This window comes from Oncorhynchus masou, chromosome 10, assembly GCF_036934945.1.
Source record: "Oncorhynchus masou masou isolate Uvic2021 chromosome 10, UVic_Omas_1.1, whole genome shotgun sequence".
Lineage (NCBI taxonomy): Eukaryota > Metazoa > Chordata > Actinopteri > Salmoniformes > Salmonidae > Oncorhynchus > Oncorhynchus masou.
In genome coordinates, this window is record NC_088221.1 from 39,021,182 (window position 1) to 39,038,925 (window position 17,744).

At 44.2% G+C, this 17,744-nt stretch overlaps 1 protein-coding gene across 1 annotated transcript in view; it reads right to left on the bottom strand.

The window, feature by feature from the left end:
* The window catches only part of LOC135547601 (diacylglycerol kinase beta-like), a 148,625-nt gene that overhangs the window by 14,218 nt on the left and 116,663 nt on the right, over window positions 1-17,744 (bottom strand). Inside the window, exons 22-23 of the mRNA XM_064976749.1 lie at window positions 11,218-11,308; window positions 7,567-7,768 (exon numbers count right to left, since the gene is read on the bottom strand). Of these exons, the coding sequence (XP_064832821.1) occupies window positions 7,567-7,768; window positions 11,218-11,308 (293 nt within the window). The remainder of the gene's footprint in view (window positions 1-7,566; window positions 7,769-11,217; window positions 11,309-17,744) is intronic.

Here is a 17,744-nt window from a genome sequence, read left to right on the forward strand (position 1 = left end):
GAGAGAGAGAGAGAGAGAGAGAGAGAGAGAGAGAGAGAGAGAGAGAGAGTGAGTTGGGGGGAGGGTGGTAACAGGGGTGCTTTCTACCCCTGTCCCGGTCACTAAAGGACCCTTCAGTACCTCCCCTCCTCTGACCATCTGACCAGTATCAGTTTCCTCATCATCAACAATAGCAGTAACTAACCCCTGACTACAGACTGAGACAGTATTTTACATTGTCACCACTATCCTTCCTTGCTTTGTTACTTGAGCTGGCTTGACTCTTAGAAAAAAAGGTGTTATCTGGAACAAGAAAGAATGGTCCACCACCCAAAGGACATCCAGCCAACTTGACACAATTGAGTCAACATGGGCCAGTGTCCCTGTGGAATGCTTTCACATTTACATTTACATTTAGGTCATTTAGCAGACGCTCTTTCAACACCTTGTAGAGTCCATGCCCCAATGAACTGAGGCTGTTCGTTGGGGGTGCAACTCAATATTAGGAAGGTGTTCCTATTGTGTTGTACACTCAGTGTAGTTTACTGAACTGAAGTTACTTTGAAAACTACATCCAAACTACTTTTTGAAAAATGATCTAAATCACAAATGTCATAGATTACAAATTGAATGAACTCTGGAGTGATGATGTGTAATTTAGACCATTGATAGGGCAAAATGTAGATTTCTGCCTGACTAGACATACCCAAACTTAACTCATTTTCATGAAATGGCCATAAACAATAACTAGTAATGTTGCATAGTTTTAGAAAGTTCTGGAACTCACATTTCTGGTAATTTAAAAAAAGAAAAAATTGCTGAGGTGTTCTCACTTTTGAGGACACAAGGTGAAGTACAGTGTACAAATATTATGTAAATATGAAAAATAATATAGAATTTTGTGAGTTATTCAACAAAAGTGGGGCAATAGGGCTTGAAATGACTGAAATGCTTTCTGAATACAGCAATAATCAAATTATAAATTACTTGCTATAACATTTCACGTCTAATAACTGTAAAATAAATATGATCAATCTTGTGACAGTACTATATCGGCACTATTTCATATAACTGACAACAGAAACACCATTCAAATACAGTACGTTTAGACTTGTGACAACTTCAGCTTTAAGCATGAAATTATTTAGCCTTTTTGTAGTCTTCTTTCAATTCTATGACATTATTTTGTATTTTTTTAATGTTGAGAGCTCTAAATCAGGCTGAGAATATCACAGTGAGATGAAACCACAACGGCTGGACTCACTAGACTGTCACCGTTCATATGACGTCACTCACTCAGAGGAAGAGGAAATAGATTATTTGTCTGGATGGACCAGAAAATGTGACACATCACTCTCTCTCTGCTGAGAAAGTGGCAACAGAGAGCAGACAGATGGGTCTTTGTGGCATTATAAGGCACAGGACCTTACAGTGTTTTACAGAGCGCTTTGTACATCAACATGTTAGTCGGAACCGGTCCAGAACCGCTCAAAGTCCATAAACCATGTTTCACGTAGGCAGGTCTGATGCCGAAAAATACAGGAAATTCTTGCCTACTTTACCCATATTTTATTTTTCACACACACACACACACACACACACACACACACACACACACACACACACACACACACACACACACACACACACACACACACACACACACACACACACACACACACACACACACACACACACACACACACACACACACACATTCATGCAAAATAAATTCAAACAAACACAGTGCTGCAGAGTAAATCGCAATATCCATAAATTGCGTATACCCAGAAAACATTGAAAATGCAAACTCCCCACACCCACATCCTCACACACACAAACAGACGCTCATGCAAAACAATTAGGCATAAACACACAAGGCTGTGAGCGTGAAGCAAATAGCAAGCAAGGCAGATCCTTTAAAGGTACATCATGACTGGACAGCTTAAAAGCACTGTTAATCAGTGTGCCAGAGGCAAACAAACACTGCTTGACATTTAATGATATTGATCTTTCAGAGACCAGAAAAAGGCCAAGGATGCCAGATGGTGGTTAGGCTACTATAAGGAGCCATGGCTGTGTTCACTGTTGCAGTGTTCAGGAGTCAAAATGCAGGTGGGACACCAATGATAAGATGTTATGGATGAAATACAACTCCAATGGCATACTTCACAAGTCACAACACAAACAAGGCAACAGTAAACATGTCGCCTCACCTTGGACCAATTGAGATATCTAACACATGTCAGTTAATTACTATAAGCTCCTGCCTTGGGCCATTCAGTGTAGTTTTGTAAATGACGGACCTTGATGGCAAGTTTTGTGAAAATTGGGCCAGTGCTGTGCGATTAACGTACAGACGTTAGGCCAGAGACACATCCAGTCCCCTCCCCAATTTCATCGTGGGGGACAATAAAATACACAAGAATGGAGCTATATTTATTTGTATGTATTTAACCTTTATTTAACGAGGCAAGGTCAGTTAAGAACAAATTCTTATATGATGGCCTCCACCGGTCACACCCTAACAGAGAGTAGCAGATCAGTGTGCAGGGGTATGAGGTACTGTATATGAGGTAGGTATATACATTAAAGAAGAGTAAAGTGACTAGGTATCAGATTAGATAATAATAAGGTATTTGAGGTAGATATGTACATGAAGGCAGGGTAAAGTGACTAGGCATCAGATTAGATAATAATAAGGTATTTTAGGTAGATATGCACATGAAGGCAGGGTAAAGTGACTAGGCATCAGATTAGATAATAATAAGGTATTTGAGGTAGATATGCACATGAAGGCAGGGTAAAGTGACTAGGCATCAGGATAGATAATAATAAGGTATTTGAGGTAGATATGTACATGAAGGCAGGGTAAAGTGACTAGGCATCAGGATAGATAATAATGAGGTATTTGAGGTAGATATGCACATGAAGGCAGGGTAAAGTGACTAGGCATCAGATTAGATAATAATAAGGTATTTGAGGTAGATATGCACATGAAGGCAGGGTAAAGTGACTAGGCATCAGGATAGATAATAATAAGGTATTTGAGGTAGATATGTACATGAATGCAGGGTAAAGTGACTAGGCATCAGATTAGATAATAATAAGGTATTTGAGGTAGATATGTACATGAATGCATGGTAAAGTGACTAGGCATCAGATTAGATAATAATAAGGTATTTGAGGTAGATATGCACATGAAGGCAGGATAAAGTGACTAGGCATCAGGATAGATAATAATAAGGTATTTGAGGTAGATATGTACATGAATGCAGGGTAAAGTGACTAGGCATCAGATTAGATAATAATAAGGTATTTGAGGTAGATATGTACATGAATGCAGGGTAAAGTGACTAGGCATCAAGATAGATAATAATAAGAGCAAAGAAAGGCAAAGTAAACATGTAGTCCCCCACAAATGATGCAGTGCCACCCTTGGGCCAATCAGTGCAATTTTGAAAATGACAGATCTCTATTCACACAAGTTGTGTCAAAATCACTCAGGTGGTGTCTGAGACACCTCGTGGGTTAGCTAGACCCATATCCCTGAACGCGTGTGCAAAGTTATAAATGGTGGAAAATCCATCATGACAGACCTGAGGCAAATTTGTTCCTTGTGAGGAGAGCAACCTATGTACCAAATTTCATGACTTTAGGTCAAACAGGGTGAGGGGCGTGACCATTCAAAGTTTGCATTTTCAATCTCTTGTTATAACGCCACCATCTGGCCAATCAGTGTCATATTGTAAATGCCGGATCTCTATGGCAAGACACATCATTCACCCAAGTGTCGTGATGTATGAGATATCGCATGTGACTAACGTACGTAACGAACAAACTTACAGACGGACAGAGGCAGATCCACAGTCCCCTTCCCGATTTCATCGTGGGGGACAACTATCTGAGAAGGAAATGTTGTGCGGAAATGTCTTCACGTCAATTACCAAAGTTGCACACCATAGTCCCCACAACAACAACAAAAGCTACTGTGCTCACGGTCACCATGGCATTGTGTGAGATGCATTCATATACACTGTTTATGTGAGTGTGTCTGCATGCACCTGAGAAGGGACAGGGGGGACAGGGTTGTCACTCTGTACCCTCTTGAGCATATGTGTGTACATGAGTGTCAGTGGTGGTCGGTGCCGTTTAAGGCGAGGGAATATTAGGACCTTCTTTGATGAGCATGGTCTTGTTTCTATATAACAGCATATTGGATGACTGTCATTCATATTCCATTGACCCAGCATAATGGAACATCGAAAAGTTTAGGCTTCCAAATGATACTCGAATCTTCCCTCTCCCCATCATGAGGTTGCTAGAACCTAGCTATGAATGAAAGTTTATAACGTACTGTAGGTGTACAGGTCGAGAGAATTTAGAGTAATCAAGGTAACAGTGACACATTCAATACCGACTCGCACACTCTTGCCTGCATCTAGCTGATGTAGGGTGTAAGCATTAGTCCAACAGTTTCAATATAGGTATGTTTATCCCTGTTTTGCTCCTTTTTCTTCCGTTTAAGAAACTTTTATCAACAGAATCAGTGGAATCAATACACCCCTGATAACACACAAACAGTTCACTGTCATAGCAGCCACAGAAAAACAGCATGACCACTTTGCTGGTTGTATATTTCATTTAATTCCTTCAACCTTCAACTCTTCCTCTCACCTATTCCATTTGCTTGTGGACTTCAGTGCACAACACATCAGCTGTCTGTGACCAGGCAAAAAAACTTTTCCAAGCCAAACCTCCACATCAGGACCGCTAACCGCTACACACAGCCTACATGTTGTCTTAGTCATAGTCAACATGGCTAGTAAAACTAACGCGTTAGTAAACCCGCTACAATCATGCAGTACAGCGTACAGTCAGAAAGCAGTTTAGCAGTTACACCGGTGGGTCCCGGTGTCAGAAATTAATTGACTGGGTGGACAACATATCAGTTCATGCTGCAAGTGTTTTGATAGGTTGGAGGACATCCTCTGAAAGTTGTCATAATTACTGTGTAAGTCAATGGAAGAAGGTGAGAACTATGAGCCTCCTAAGTCAATGTAGCCAAAGGACAGAAGCTAGTTGTCCTCTGGCTACACCATGGTGCTAGCCTACAGAGTTTTGGTGAGACTACTACTGTAGACCTTCGGGGCTCTCAAGTGGCGCATCGGTCTAAGACACTGCATCTCAGTGCTAAAGGTGTCACTACAGACACTGGCTCGATTCCAGGCTGTATCACAACCAGCTGTGATTGGGTGTCTAATAGGGCGGTGCTCAATTGGCCCAGTGTCGGCCGGGTTAGGGTTTGGCCTGGGAAGGCCATCATTGTAAATTCAAATTTGTTCTTAACTGACTTTCCTAAAAAAAAAAAAAATACCTTAATTGCAAAACAGTGTGTTTTAAACAATTATTTGGTGACGTGAATATATTTAGTACAGTTTTATCTAAAAAGGATAACTTTTTAAACGTTTCACTATTTGGACTTTTATGAAATGAACTGAGGAGGATGGTCCTACCCTTCCTCTTCTGAGGAGCCTCCACTGATGTGTATGTGTGTGTGTGTTAGTGGATAAATGTCTCCTCTCCTCTGTTTTCTCAGGGTATAAATACTACAGGCAGCATATAGACAGAATGTCCTCTTGTTGGAGAACCTTTGGACTAGAAGATGTTAGAACAAGTTGCTGTTCCAGGACAGGGGCTGGGCGTTGGCCTCAGACAGGACAGACAGTGTTGATGGTTGGTGAAGCGGTCTGGTGAGGGGCTGGGTGGGAGGGTGACAACGTCAGAGTGTACAGTACTATACAGTATGTTACAATACGGTAGTGCTGAAGGGCAGAGAACAGCGAAGGCTGCCTGGAGGGCAGTTGAAGATAAAAATCTGTTCTGCCTCTGAACAAGGCAGTTAACCTACTGTTCCTAGGCCGTCATTGTAAATAAGAATTCTTCTTAACTGACTTGCCCAGTTAAATAAAGGTTAAATAAATACAAATATGATGAGTCACACAGCTGGCAGCAGCCTCTTTTTCTTTTTTTCTTGCTTGTTCAGTGGAGACAGAGGGTCTCCATGGAAACAGGATTCCAACTAGTTCAGTCGAATGAGAAGCACAGAGGCAGGGTGGTTAAGGAATAAAGAGAGAGGATGGATGAAAGAGAGGGAGACAGATGAGGAAGAGCTGCAGTGTCACAGACAGGAAGAATGTAACGAAGAGACGACACGGAATCTGGGTTGTCGCTAGTTACCACAGCCACAAAGTCATAATTTTGGCTAAACCCCACCTATTTCTGCAATTTCTCTACATAAAATCGGATTTTATAACCTTAACCAACCACACTGCTAACCTTATGCCTAACCCTAAATTAAGACCAACAGTTGTTTTTTTAATCGTGCATTTTTATGATAGACAATATTGACTTTGTTGCTCTGGTAACAAGTGACAACCAGGAATCTACCTTTTCTTCTTCATCATCATCCTCACCCTCACCACCATCATTATCATCATCATGTTCACTGTAGGCCCTAGTTATGTCTGTTACACACAGAGCAGGTTTTGGGACAGTAATAAAGAGACCACAGAAGCTGCAGGCACTTGGAAGGGAGCCGGGGGGTGAAACAGACCTGCTAGCCCAGCAGCATTCAGCAGTCCAGCATCTGAGTCTGTTTTAGTGCTCAATGTTCAGTTTTGGAGGTTAATTCATAGCAACCAAAAACAGCTGCTCGTCACCGACCTCGGCCAGCGGGCACCGGTCCTGCAAGTGCAGCTCGTCCCCAGTGTGCGTGTGTGTGTAACTCGGCCACAATGTCCTTTGAGAGAGAGAGGATGCTCACAAATCATTGAGGGTTACAGCGTCACCCGTGCGACACCACAGAGAGCTGACATTCTTCTTGCCGCTGGCTGGTGGGGGACATTGTTGCAGTATGAAACACTTACAATATGGCCCTAGGACTGTTTAGTCAGTGATATGGCACTAGGACTGTTTAGTAAGTGATATGGCACTAGGACTGTTTAATAAGTGATATGGCACTAGGACTGTTTAGTAAGTGATATGGCACTAGGACTGTTTAGTAAGTGATATGGCACTAGGACTGTTTAGTAAGTGATATGGCACTAGGACTGTTTAGTAAGTGATATGGCACTAGGACTGTTTAGTAAGTCTCTCACAGCCAAGCTTCAACAGAAAATGTAGGCTAACTTGTTCCATATGACAAGTCTGAGCTAGGGAGCAGAGGGAAGGGAACACAAGACTTCCTTAAGTGTGCAAATGACATAATGTTTGGCATAGAACACAGGAACTTACTCGATATGGTCAAGAAATGGCAGACCAATCAGACACAATGGATCCTTTGACACCCATAGAAAAACATTACCCCAAATCCTAATGTCTGAAATCAGGGATGGAAATAATAATTAAAGTTATATAGTGGTGACATATTGGCGAGGCCAGAACGGGTCCCACTTCACACCTTAGGGCTTTCCCACTACTGAGCCAAACCAATCCAAGCGGAGCCAAACCAAGCTGTACTGAACTGGCCTGGTTACGCATCCACCATAGTTAATGGAACTGTGTTGAAAAGGATAAGGGACTCACCCTGAACACAGAACTTGAGCTCCTTTATATCGATGATGGTACTGTTGGGCATCCTATCCGGAACCTTCCTGCTCATGCGGTTGTAGTTCCGCCTTTTCTTGGTCTCTCCCCACAGGTTGGAGCCGCCGTGCATGCTGGGTATGTTGAGGACGGCGATGCCTTCCAATGACGTGCTACTGAGGTCCAGGATGATACCGTCACACTTGGGGGACGGAGAGACAGAGATAAAGAGAGAGGTAGAGAACGAGAGGTAGAAAGCGAGACAGGGAGAGAGAGAGGGGTATAGAGAGAGAGAGAGAGTAGAGAGAGAGAGACTACGTACGAAGACTTGAGACAATGGCTGAGAGAGAGAACTGAGACAGAGAACTGAGACAGAGAACTGAGACAGAGAACTGAGACAGAGAACTGGGACAGAGAACTGGGACAGAGAACTGGGACAGAGAACTGAGACAGAGAACTGGGACAGAGAACTGAGACAGAGAACTGCGACAGAGAACTGAGACAGAGAACTGAGACTGAGAACTGAGACAGAGAACTGGGACAGAGAACTGGGACAGAGAACTGCGACAGAGAACTGGGACAGAGAACTGAGACTGAGAACTGAGACTGAGAACTGAGACAGAGAACTGAGACAGAGAACTGAGACTGAGAACTGAGACAGAGAACTGGGACAGAGAACTGAGACAGAGAACTGAGACTGAGAACTGAGACAGAGAACTGGGACAGAGAACTGAGACAGAACTGAGACAGAGAACTCTATGGCTGAAGTATCTTCAAGGAGGCTTCACAGCGCTGGTCCTTTTGATCATTAGAGTGTCACAAGGGCTCCTCTTCAAAAGGTACTTAGTGATCATTGTCTATTTTGCACTTACTTACAAGGAAAAAAACTATAAAGATTACGACCTTGTGTTTTCATTTAACCTATGCTATTTTAAATGTATTTTTATGTATTTAACCTTTATTTAACTAGGCAAGTCAGTTAAGAACAAGTTCTTATTTACAATGACGGCCTACCAAGGCACAAAAGGCCTCCTGTGGGGACGGGGGCCTGGGATAAATAAAGAATACAAATAAATACTATATAAATATAGGACAAAACACACACCACAACAAGAGAGACAACCCAACACTACATAAAGAGAGACCTAAGACAACAACATAGCAAGGAAGCAACACATGACAACACAGCATGGTAGCAACACAACATGGTAGCAGCACAAATCATGGTACAAACATTATTGGGCACAGACAACAGACATCTAATGATGGTGTCTTATGACAGTATGTTTTATGTGAACCACATACACTGACTATACCAAACATTAGGAACACCTTCCTAATATTGAGTTACACCCCTCCGTTTGCCCTCAGTACAGCCTCAATCCATTGGGGCATGGAAAGCGTTCCACAGGGATTCTGGCCCTGTTCACTCCAATGCTTCCCACAGTTGTGTCAAGTTGGCCAAATGTTCTTTGGGTGGTGGACCATTCTTGATACACACCGGAAACTGTTGAGCATGACACAAACTGGTTTGCCTGGCACCTACTACTGGCAACGGCACTTAAATATATTGTCTTGCCTATTCACCCTCTGAATGGCATATATACACAATTCATGTCTCAATTGTCTCAAGGCTTAAAGATCCTTCTCTATCCTGTCTCCTCCACTTCATCTACACGGATTAAAGTAGATTTAACAAGTGACATGGATTGAAGTAGATTTAACAAGGGAACATGGCTTTCACCTCGATTCACCTGGTCAGTCTGTGTTGAGGAAAGAGCAGGTGTTCTTAATGTTTTGTACTCTCGGTGTATAAGGCTATCTGATACAGCCTGAAAAGAGCATTACAAGAATATGGAAAACTGCTTATAACTGTGTCCATTTGGGGATGTTATTGGGAGAGGCACCCGTAGACATTACAGTAGCATTGAATAATATTTACAGTAGCATCAAAGTACATGTTTTCATCAATAGATTACATAATGTTGCCTTGAGTGCGAAGAAATTCACAGGAAAATATGTTCTCATGTCCCAGCGAGTGATTAACTACAAAATATAAGTATTTTGTACCATCAAGTGGCTGTTTTTTTGTCTCAGTTTAGATTTTGCACTAAAATAACTTACTTTAACACTTTCGGTCCATGTGTGCACTTTTCCATATGTTTAAATACAGTCCTAATTCGACAAATGTGTTCAAATAAGCCACGTAGAAGCAGAAAAAGAAAACATATTCACAAAATGTGAAGCGACCACCTCGTTGAAAGCAAATGATGTTGGAATGTACCACATCAAGTACAGCCCTCCAGTGCTGTCAGAGCAAAGACATATTTATGACATCAGAGGTTTTAGTGCCCATGAAAAACAGTTTCAGGAACACCCCCCACACACACACACACACACACACACACACACACACACACACACACACACACACACACACACACACACACACACACACACACACACACACACACACACACACACACACATACACACATACACACATACACACACACACACACACACACACACACCTTTCTCTCTCTGTCTGGAAGTTTACTCTGTGGAGCTTTTAATAGCCCAGTTTAATTACATCTTGCAGGGCGATATAACTTTAGAGGTGGATCCTGTTACGCCACATTTCATCACCCATCACTCTGCCCTCTGCTCCAAGGCAAAACACCGGAGATTTGACTGCTCGGCACACCGTGTGTGTGTGTGTTACACACTGAGAATAACATGTGTGGGGACTTGAAGTAACACCTTGCTAAGCTTTTCCAAAAACCTGACGACTACTAGCCAGCCAAGGGAGCTGCTGGATAATGTGAGGTTTGCAGTTTGGTTTAATAGTAATGATTAAAAACATTATCGCGTTAATCCCAGGCTAGGTTAATAGACTAGGGTCATTTGTGTCTGTGAATCACTTTCTAAGGTCTGAAAAATGTGACATAATGCGGTATATTACCCAGACTATGGAGGTGTCCCAAATGCACTCGGTTTCCTATATAGTGCATTACTTTCCATAGGGCTCTCGTCAAAAGCAGTGCACTATGTAGAGAATATGGTGCATTTTACACACACATTATCACTGCTACTTTATATCAAACACAGACTAAATTGGTGTGTTTGTCTATTCCTGTTGTGTGTGTGTATATATGTGTGCGTGTGTATGTGTGTGTGCATGCGACGTGTCCTCTCTCAGCAGTACAGAGACAGTTACCTGACATGCTGGCTTGATGAAGCATTCGCTGAGAGATAAGAATAGCTAGCTGCCCCATGGGAGTTAAATACTTTGGTTTAATATCTTTGATGTCTTTCAAGAGATGTTTTAAAAGTTTGCAGGTAAAAGCCTGTCAAATAATTCTGCAACAGCGATGAACTGATTAAACTTCCTCATCTCAAGTTTCATGTCTATAAGACGTGTTGATACAAAATGGGAATCATGAGATGAACTCATCTCCAGCCAATGTTTTAAATACCTTTTGATGGGGATAGAGAGAGACAGAGAGGAGAGATGACATTTTGGGTTTGTCAAATAATCTTAAAATTAATAAACTAACTGTAAGTCCCTCTGGATAAGAGTGTCTGCTAAATGACTCAAATGTCAAATGTAAATGTAATCTCCAGCCGAAGAGTATAGCGTTGACTCACCTCGACTTCGATACACTCATTGAGTTTCTTGCACGTGGCAGAGATGGTCTCAGTGGTGCCAAACTCAAAGTACCACAACTTGTTCTTCATTCTGTAAACCAAACAGGAAGGAGCAGGAAGATGAGCAGAGAAAGTGTCATCAGGGGTCCTCCTGCAGTGGGGGACCCCTGGTGAGATGGAGGTGTAATGTATTTCTATTATTCAGTGATGGCAGAATCTGTCAAGCCTATGGCACGTGGAATGTGAAATGTACGCACATATTGTAGTTGTCCTAGACTCTATGAGTCATACCTGGTGGGAAATTGAAAACAACAACTTTTGACAGGTATCTGTCACATTTGCTGTCATGTGGCAGCAGGTAGCCTAGTGGTGGCAGGTAGCTTAGTGGTGGCAGGTAGCCTAGTGGTGGCAGGTAGCCTAGTGGTGGCAGGTAGCCTAGTGGTGGCAGGTAGCCTAGTGGTGGCAGGTAGCCTAGTGGTGGCAGGTAGCCTAGTGGTGGCAGGTAGCTTAGTGGTGGCAGGTAGCCTAGTGGTGGCAGGTAGCCTAGTGGTGGCAGGTAGCTTAGTGGTGGCAGGTAGCTTAGTGGTGGCAGGTAGCCTAGTGGTGGCAGGTAGCCTAGTGGTGGCAGGTAGCCTAGTGGTGGCAGGTAGCTTAGTGGTGGCAGGTAGCCTAGTGGTGGCAGGTAGCTTAGTGGTGGCAGGTAGCCTAGTGGTGGCAGGTAGCCTAGTGGTGGCAGGTAGCTTAGTGGTGGCAGGTAGCCTAGTGATGGCAGGTAGCCTAGTGGTGGCAGGTAGCCTAGTGGTGGCAGGTAGCCTAGTAGTGGCAGGTAGCCTAGTGGTGGCAGGTAGCCTAGTGGTGGCAGGTAGCCTAGTGGTGGCAGGTAGCCTAGTAGTGGCAGGTAGCCTAGTGGTGGCAGGTAGTCTAGTGGTGGCAGGTAGTCTAGTGGTGGCAGGTAGTTTAGTGGTGGCAGGTAGTCTAGTGGTGGCAGGTAGTCTAGTGGTGGCAGATAGCCTAGTGGTGGCAGGTAGTCTAGTGGTGGCAGGTAGCCTAGTGGTGGCAGGTAGCCTAGTGGTGGCAGGTAGCCTAGTGGTGGCAGGTAGCCTAGTGGTGGCAGGTAGTCTAGTGGTGGCAGGTAGTCTAGTGGTGGTGGCAGGTAGCCTAGTGGTGGCAGGTAGCCTAGTGGTGGCAGGTAGCCTAGTGGTGGCAAGTAGCCTAGTGGTGGCAGGTAGTCTAGTGGTGGCAGGTAGCCTAGTGGTGGCAGGTAGTTTAGTGGTGGCAGGTAGTCTAGTGGTGGCAGGTAGTCTAGTGGTGGCAGGTAGCCTAGTGGTGGCAGGTAGCCTAGTGGTGGCAGGTAGTCTAGTGGTGGCAGGTAGCCTAGTGGTGGCAGGTAGTCTAGTGGTGGCAGGTAGCCTAGTGGTGGCAGGTAGTCTAGTGGTGGCAGGTAGCCTAGTGGTGGCAGGTAGCCTAGTGGTGGCAGGTAGTCTAGTGGTGGCAGGTAGCCTAGTGGTGGCAGGTAGTCTAGTGGTGGCAGGTAGCCTAGTGGTGGCAGGTAGCCTAGTGGTGGCAGGTAGCCTAGTGGTGGCAGGTAGCCTAGTGGTGGCAAGTAGCCTAGTGGTGGCAGGTAGTCTAGTGGTGGCAGGTAGCCTAGTGGTGGCAAGTAGCCTAGTGGTGGCAGGTAGTCTAGTGGTGGCAGGTAGCCTAGTGGTGGCAGGTAGCCTAGTGGTGGCAGGTAGTCTAGTGGTGGCAGGTAGTCTAGTGGTGGCAGGTAGTCTAGTGGTGGCAGGTAGCCTAGTGGTGGCAGGTAGCCTAGTGGTTAGAGTGTTGGACTAATAACTGGAAGCTTACAAGATCAAATCCCTGAGCTGACAAGGTAAAAATCTATTGTTCTGACCCTGAACAAGGCACTGTTCCTAGCCTGTCATTGAAAACAAGAATTTGTTCTTAACTGACTTACCTGGTAAAATAAAAATGTGAGGATCAACGAAGTGCTGCTAATCCAGCCCAAAGCCTAAACTCAACTAGGGGACAGTATTTCATTTTCAGAGCAATGAAGCACAAAGGACAACAACATGCCCAGTCACTTTAGTGCTGCTTTGACATTGCGACAATAAACACATTTTCGCTTCAGTACCCCTATGCCAAGGCTGGCATGACAACAATGACTTTGGGTGTGGAACAGCGCCCGAGGCTACCATAAGATCATGTTTAATGTTTTTCCCCCCTGATTCAAAAACATGCCAACAACCTTGAGCCTAACAAAGTGGAAGTTCATGTTCAGTTCTGCCCTGGAGTTTGGTTTGTCAGAGGTGAACTGCTTGGCATTTTTAAAACGTAGATGTATCACTTTTTCTGTGATTTACACTAGTAACAAAGACACATACAAAGGGGATGTGAACAACCCAAACACACCAACCTTCAGAAAAACCTGTTCTGGGCAAAACAAACTGTAGCTAAAGAAATAAAAGGCCTGTCCACAGTCCAATGCTTCTCTACAGTGATGTATTTCTGTCCACAGTCCAATGCTTCTCTACAGTGATGTATTTCTGCCCACAGTCCAATGCTTCTCTACAGTGATGTATTTCTGCCCACAGTCCAATGCTTCTCTACAGTGATGTATTTCTGCCCACAGTCCAATGCTTCTCTACAGTGATGTATTTCTGCCCACAGTCCAATGCTTCTCTACAGTGATGTATTTCTGCCCACAGTCCAATGCTTCTCTACAGTGATGTATTTCTGCCCACAGTCCAATGCTTCTCTACAGTGATGTATTTCTGCCCACAGTCCAATGCTTCTCTACAGTGATGTATTTCTGCCCACAGTCCAATGCTTCTCTACAGTGATGTATTTCTGCCCACAGTCCAATGCTTCTCTACAGTGATGTATTTCTGCCCACAGTCCAATGCTTCTCTACAGTGATGTATTTCTGCCCACAGTCCAATGCTTCTCTACAGTGATGTATTTCTGCCCACAGTCCAATGCTTCTCTACAGTGATGTATTTCTGCCCACAGTCCAATGCTTCTCTACAGTGATGTATTTCTGCCCACAGTCCAATGCTTCTCTACAGTGATGTATTTCTGCCCACAGTCCAATGCTTCTCTACAGTGATGTATTTCTGTCCACAGTCCACTGCTTCTCTACAGTGATGTATTTCTGCCCACAGTCCAATGCTTCTCTACAGTGATGTATTTCTGCCCACAGTCCAATGCTTCTCTACAGTGATGTATTTCTGCCCACAGTCCAATGCTTCTCTACAGTGATGTATTTCTGCCCACAGTCCAATGCTTCTCTACAGTGATGTATTTCTGCCCACAGTCCAATGCTTCTCTACAGTGATGTATTTCTGCCCACAGTCCAATGCTTCTCTACAGTGATGTATTTCTGCCCACAGTCCAATGCTTCTCTACAGTGATGTATTTCTGCCCACAGTCCAATGCTTCTCTACAGTGATGTATTTCTGCCCACAGTCCAATGCTTCTCTACAGTGATGTATTTCTGCCCACAGTCCAATGCTTCTCTACAGTGATGTATTTCTGCCCACAGTCCAATGCTTCTCTACAGTGATGTATTTCTGTCCACAGTCCAATGCTTCTCTACAGTGATGTATTTCTGCCCACAGTCCAATGCTTCTCTACAATGATGTATTTCTGCCCACAGTCCAATGCTTCTCTACAGTGATGTATTTCTGCCCACAGTCCAATGCTTCTCTACAGTGATGTATTTCTGCCCACAGTCCAATGCTTCTCTACAGTGATGTATTTCTGCCCACAGTCCAATGCTTCTCTACAGTGATGTATTTCTGCCCACAGTCCACTGCTTCTCTACAGTGATGCATTTCTGCCCACAGTCCACTGCTTCTCTACAGTGATGTATTTCTGCCCACAGTCCACTGCTTCTCTACAGTGATGCATTTCTGCCCACAGTCCACTGCTTCTCTACAGTGATGTATTTCTGCCCACAGTCCACTGCTTCTCTACAGTGATGTATTTCTGCCCACAGTCCACTGCTTCTCTACAGTGATGCATTTCTGCCCACAGTCCACTGCTTCTCTACAGTGATGTATTTCTGCCCACAGTCCACTGCTTCTCTACAGTGATGTATTTCTGCCCACAGTCCAATGCTTCTCTACAGTGATGCATTTCTGCCCACAGTCCAATGCTTCTCTACAGTGATGTATTTCTGCCCACAGTCCAATGCTTCTCTACAGTGATGCATTTCTGCCCACAGTCCAATGCTTCTCTACAGTGATGTATTTCTGCCCACAGTCCAATGCTTCTCTACAATGATGTATTTCTGCCCACAGTCCAATGCTTCTCTACAGTGATGTATTTCTGCCCGCAGTCCAATGCTTCTCTACAGTGATGTATTTCTGCCCACAGTCCAATGCTTCTCTACAGTGATGTATTTCTGCCCGCAGTCCAATGCTTCTCTACAGTGATGTATTTCTGCCCACAGTCCAATGCTTCTCTACAGTGATGTATTTCTGCCCACAGTCAAATGCTTCTCTACATTTACATTTACATTTAAGTCATTTAGCAGATGCTCTTATCCAGAGCGACTTACAAATTGGTGAATTCACCTTCTGACATCAGTGGAACAGCCACTTTACAATACATCACTCTACATCACTGTAGAGAAGCATTGGACTGTGGGTAGAAATACATCACTGTAGAGAAGTCACTATTGTACAGTGATGTATTTCTGCCCACAGTCCAATGCTTCTCTACAGTGATGTATTTCTGCCCACAGTCCAATGCTTCTCTACAGTGATGTATTTCTGCCCACAGTCCAATGCTTCTCTACAGTGATGTATTTCTGCCCACAGTCCAATGCTTCTCTACAGTGATGTATTTCTGCCCACAGTCCAATGCTTCTCTACAGTGATGTATTTCTGCCCACAGTCCAATGCTTCTCTACAGTGATGTATTTCTGCCCGCAGTCCAATGCTTCTCTACAGTGATGTATTTCTGCCCACAGTCCAATGCTTCTCTCCAGTGTTTTATTTCTGCACTCAACAAAGATACATGTAAAAGAAGACAAAGGACCCAGGCTCCTGGCTGTCAACACAGCCTCGGTTCAATAGAGAGAGAGAGAGTTAAACTAAACATTATGGAAATGAACTGAACTGCAATTACATTGAACTAGATTTAATCATTGTTATTTCCTCCACTCTCTGATCAGTTTACAATATCCTTGTCCCCAGGGGAAAGAACTGCCTATCTAAGTGGGTCTGTATTGTAAAGACTTTGGACATACTGTCTTACTGACCCCTGCTCTTCAATCAGTCCTGGTGAAAGAGTGAAGGTCCAGAAAAAGCTCAGTGAGACAGACAGAGGGCAGAGTGTCTGAGGCTTTTCGCTCCTTCCTTGTACTTCATTGATGAATTAACGGCACTGATTAGTAAGGAACTCCCCCCAGCTGGTTGTCTAGGGCTTCATTGAAAGGAAAAAACCAAATCCTGCAGACACTAGGCCCTCCATGGAATGAGTTGGACACCCTGCCCTAGTGTGAGTGTGTGTGCGCGAGAGAGACAGACATAGATAAAGGAGGACACACACCCAGACTCATTGGGCCCTATTGTTCCACCAGAATGTCGACCTATCTTGTGATTTGCCTGTACTGTTTGATCACCACCCTGGACTCACAGACAGACAGACAGACAGACAGACAGAGTCTTGATACTAATCAGCCAGACAGACAGACAGACAGACAGACAGACAGACAGACAGACAGACAGACAGACAGACAGACAGAGTCTTGATACTGATCAGACAGACAGACAGACAGACAGACAGAGTCGACAGAGTCTTGATACTGATCAGCCAGACAGTCAGTCCGACAGACAGACAGACAGACAGAGTCTTGATACTGATCAGACAGACAGACAGACAGACAGACAGACAGACAGACAGACAGACAGACAGACAGACAGACAGACAGACAGACAGAGTCTTGATACTGATCAGACAGACAGACAGACAGACAGACAGACAGACAGACAGACAGACAGACAGACAGACAGAGTCTTGATACTGATCAGACAGACAGACAGACAGACAGACAGACAGACAGACAGACAGCGTCTTGATACTGATCAGCCAGACAGACAGACAGACAGACAGACAGACAGACAGACAGACAGACAGACAGAGTCTTGATACTGATCAGCCAGCCAGACAGACAGACAGACAGACGGACAGACAAGGCTATAAATCTCAGACTGCCAGAATCAGCCTTCAACCATTAACTGCATGGTCTTACAGAATATGTGCACCTCTTCCTGTACAAGCCCAGGCCAATGAAAGATCACTGCTCCTCTGGAAATGTGTTCTACTCACCAACGACAGTAAAAGACACAATTCTCTCACAGGTCAGTCTGGTCAAAACAAACAGTAATTTGTGTGTCCTTCTATGCTGCTGGTGGCTAACCAAAAATCATGGCCGTTTCACACTGTGTTCCAGAAACATGGGGTTGCCTTGCTAATGCTGACAACATGGTTATTGGCAAAACAAGCTCTGTTGCCATGTG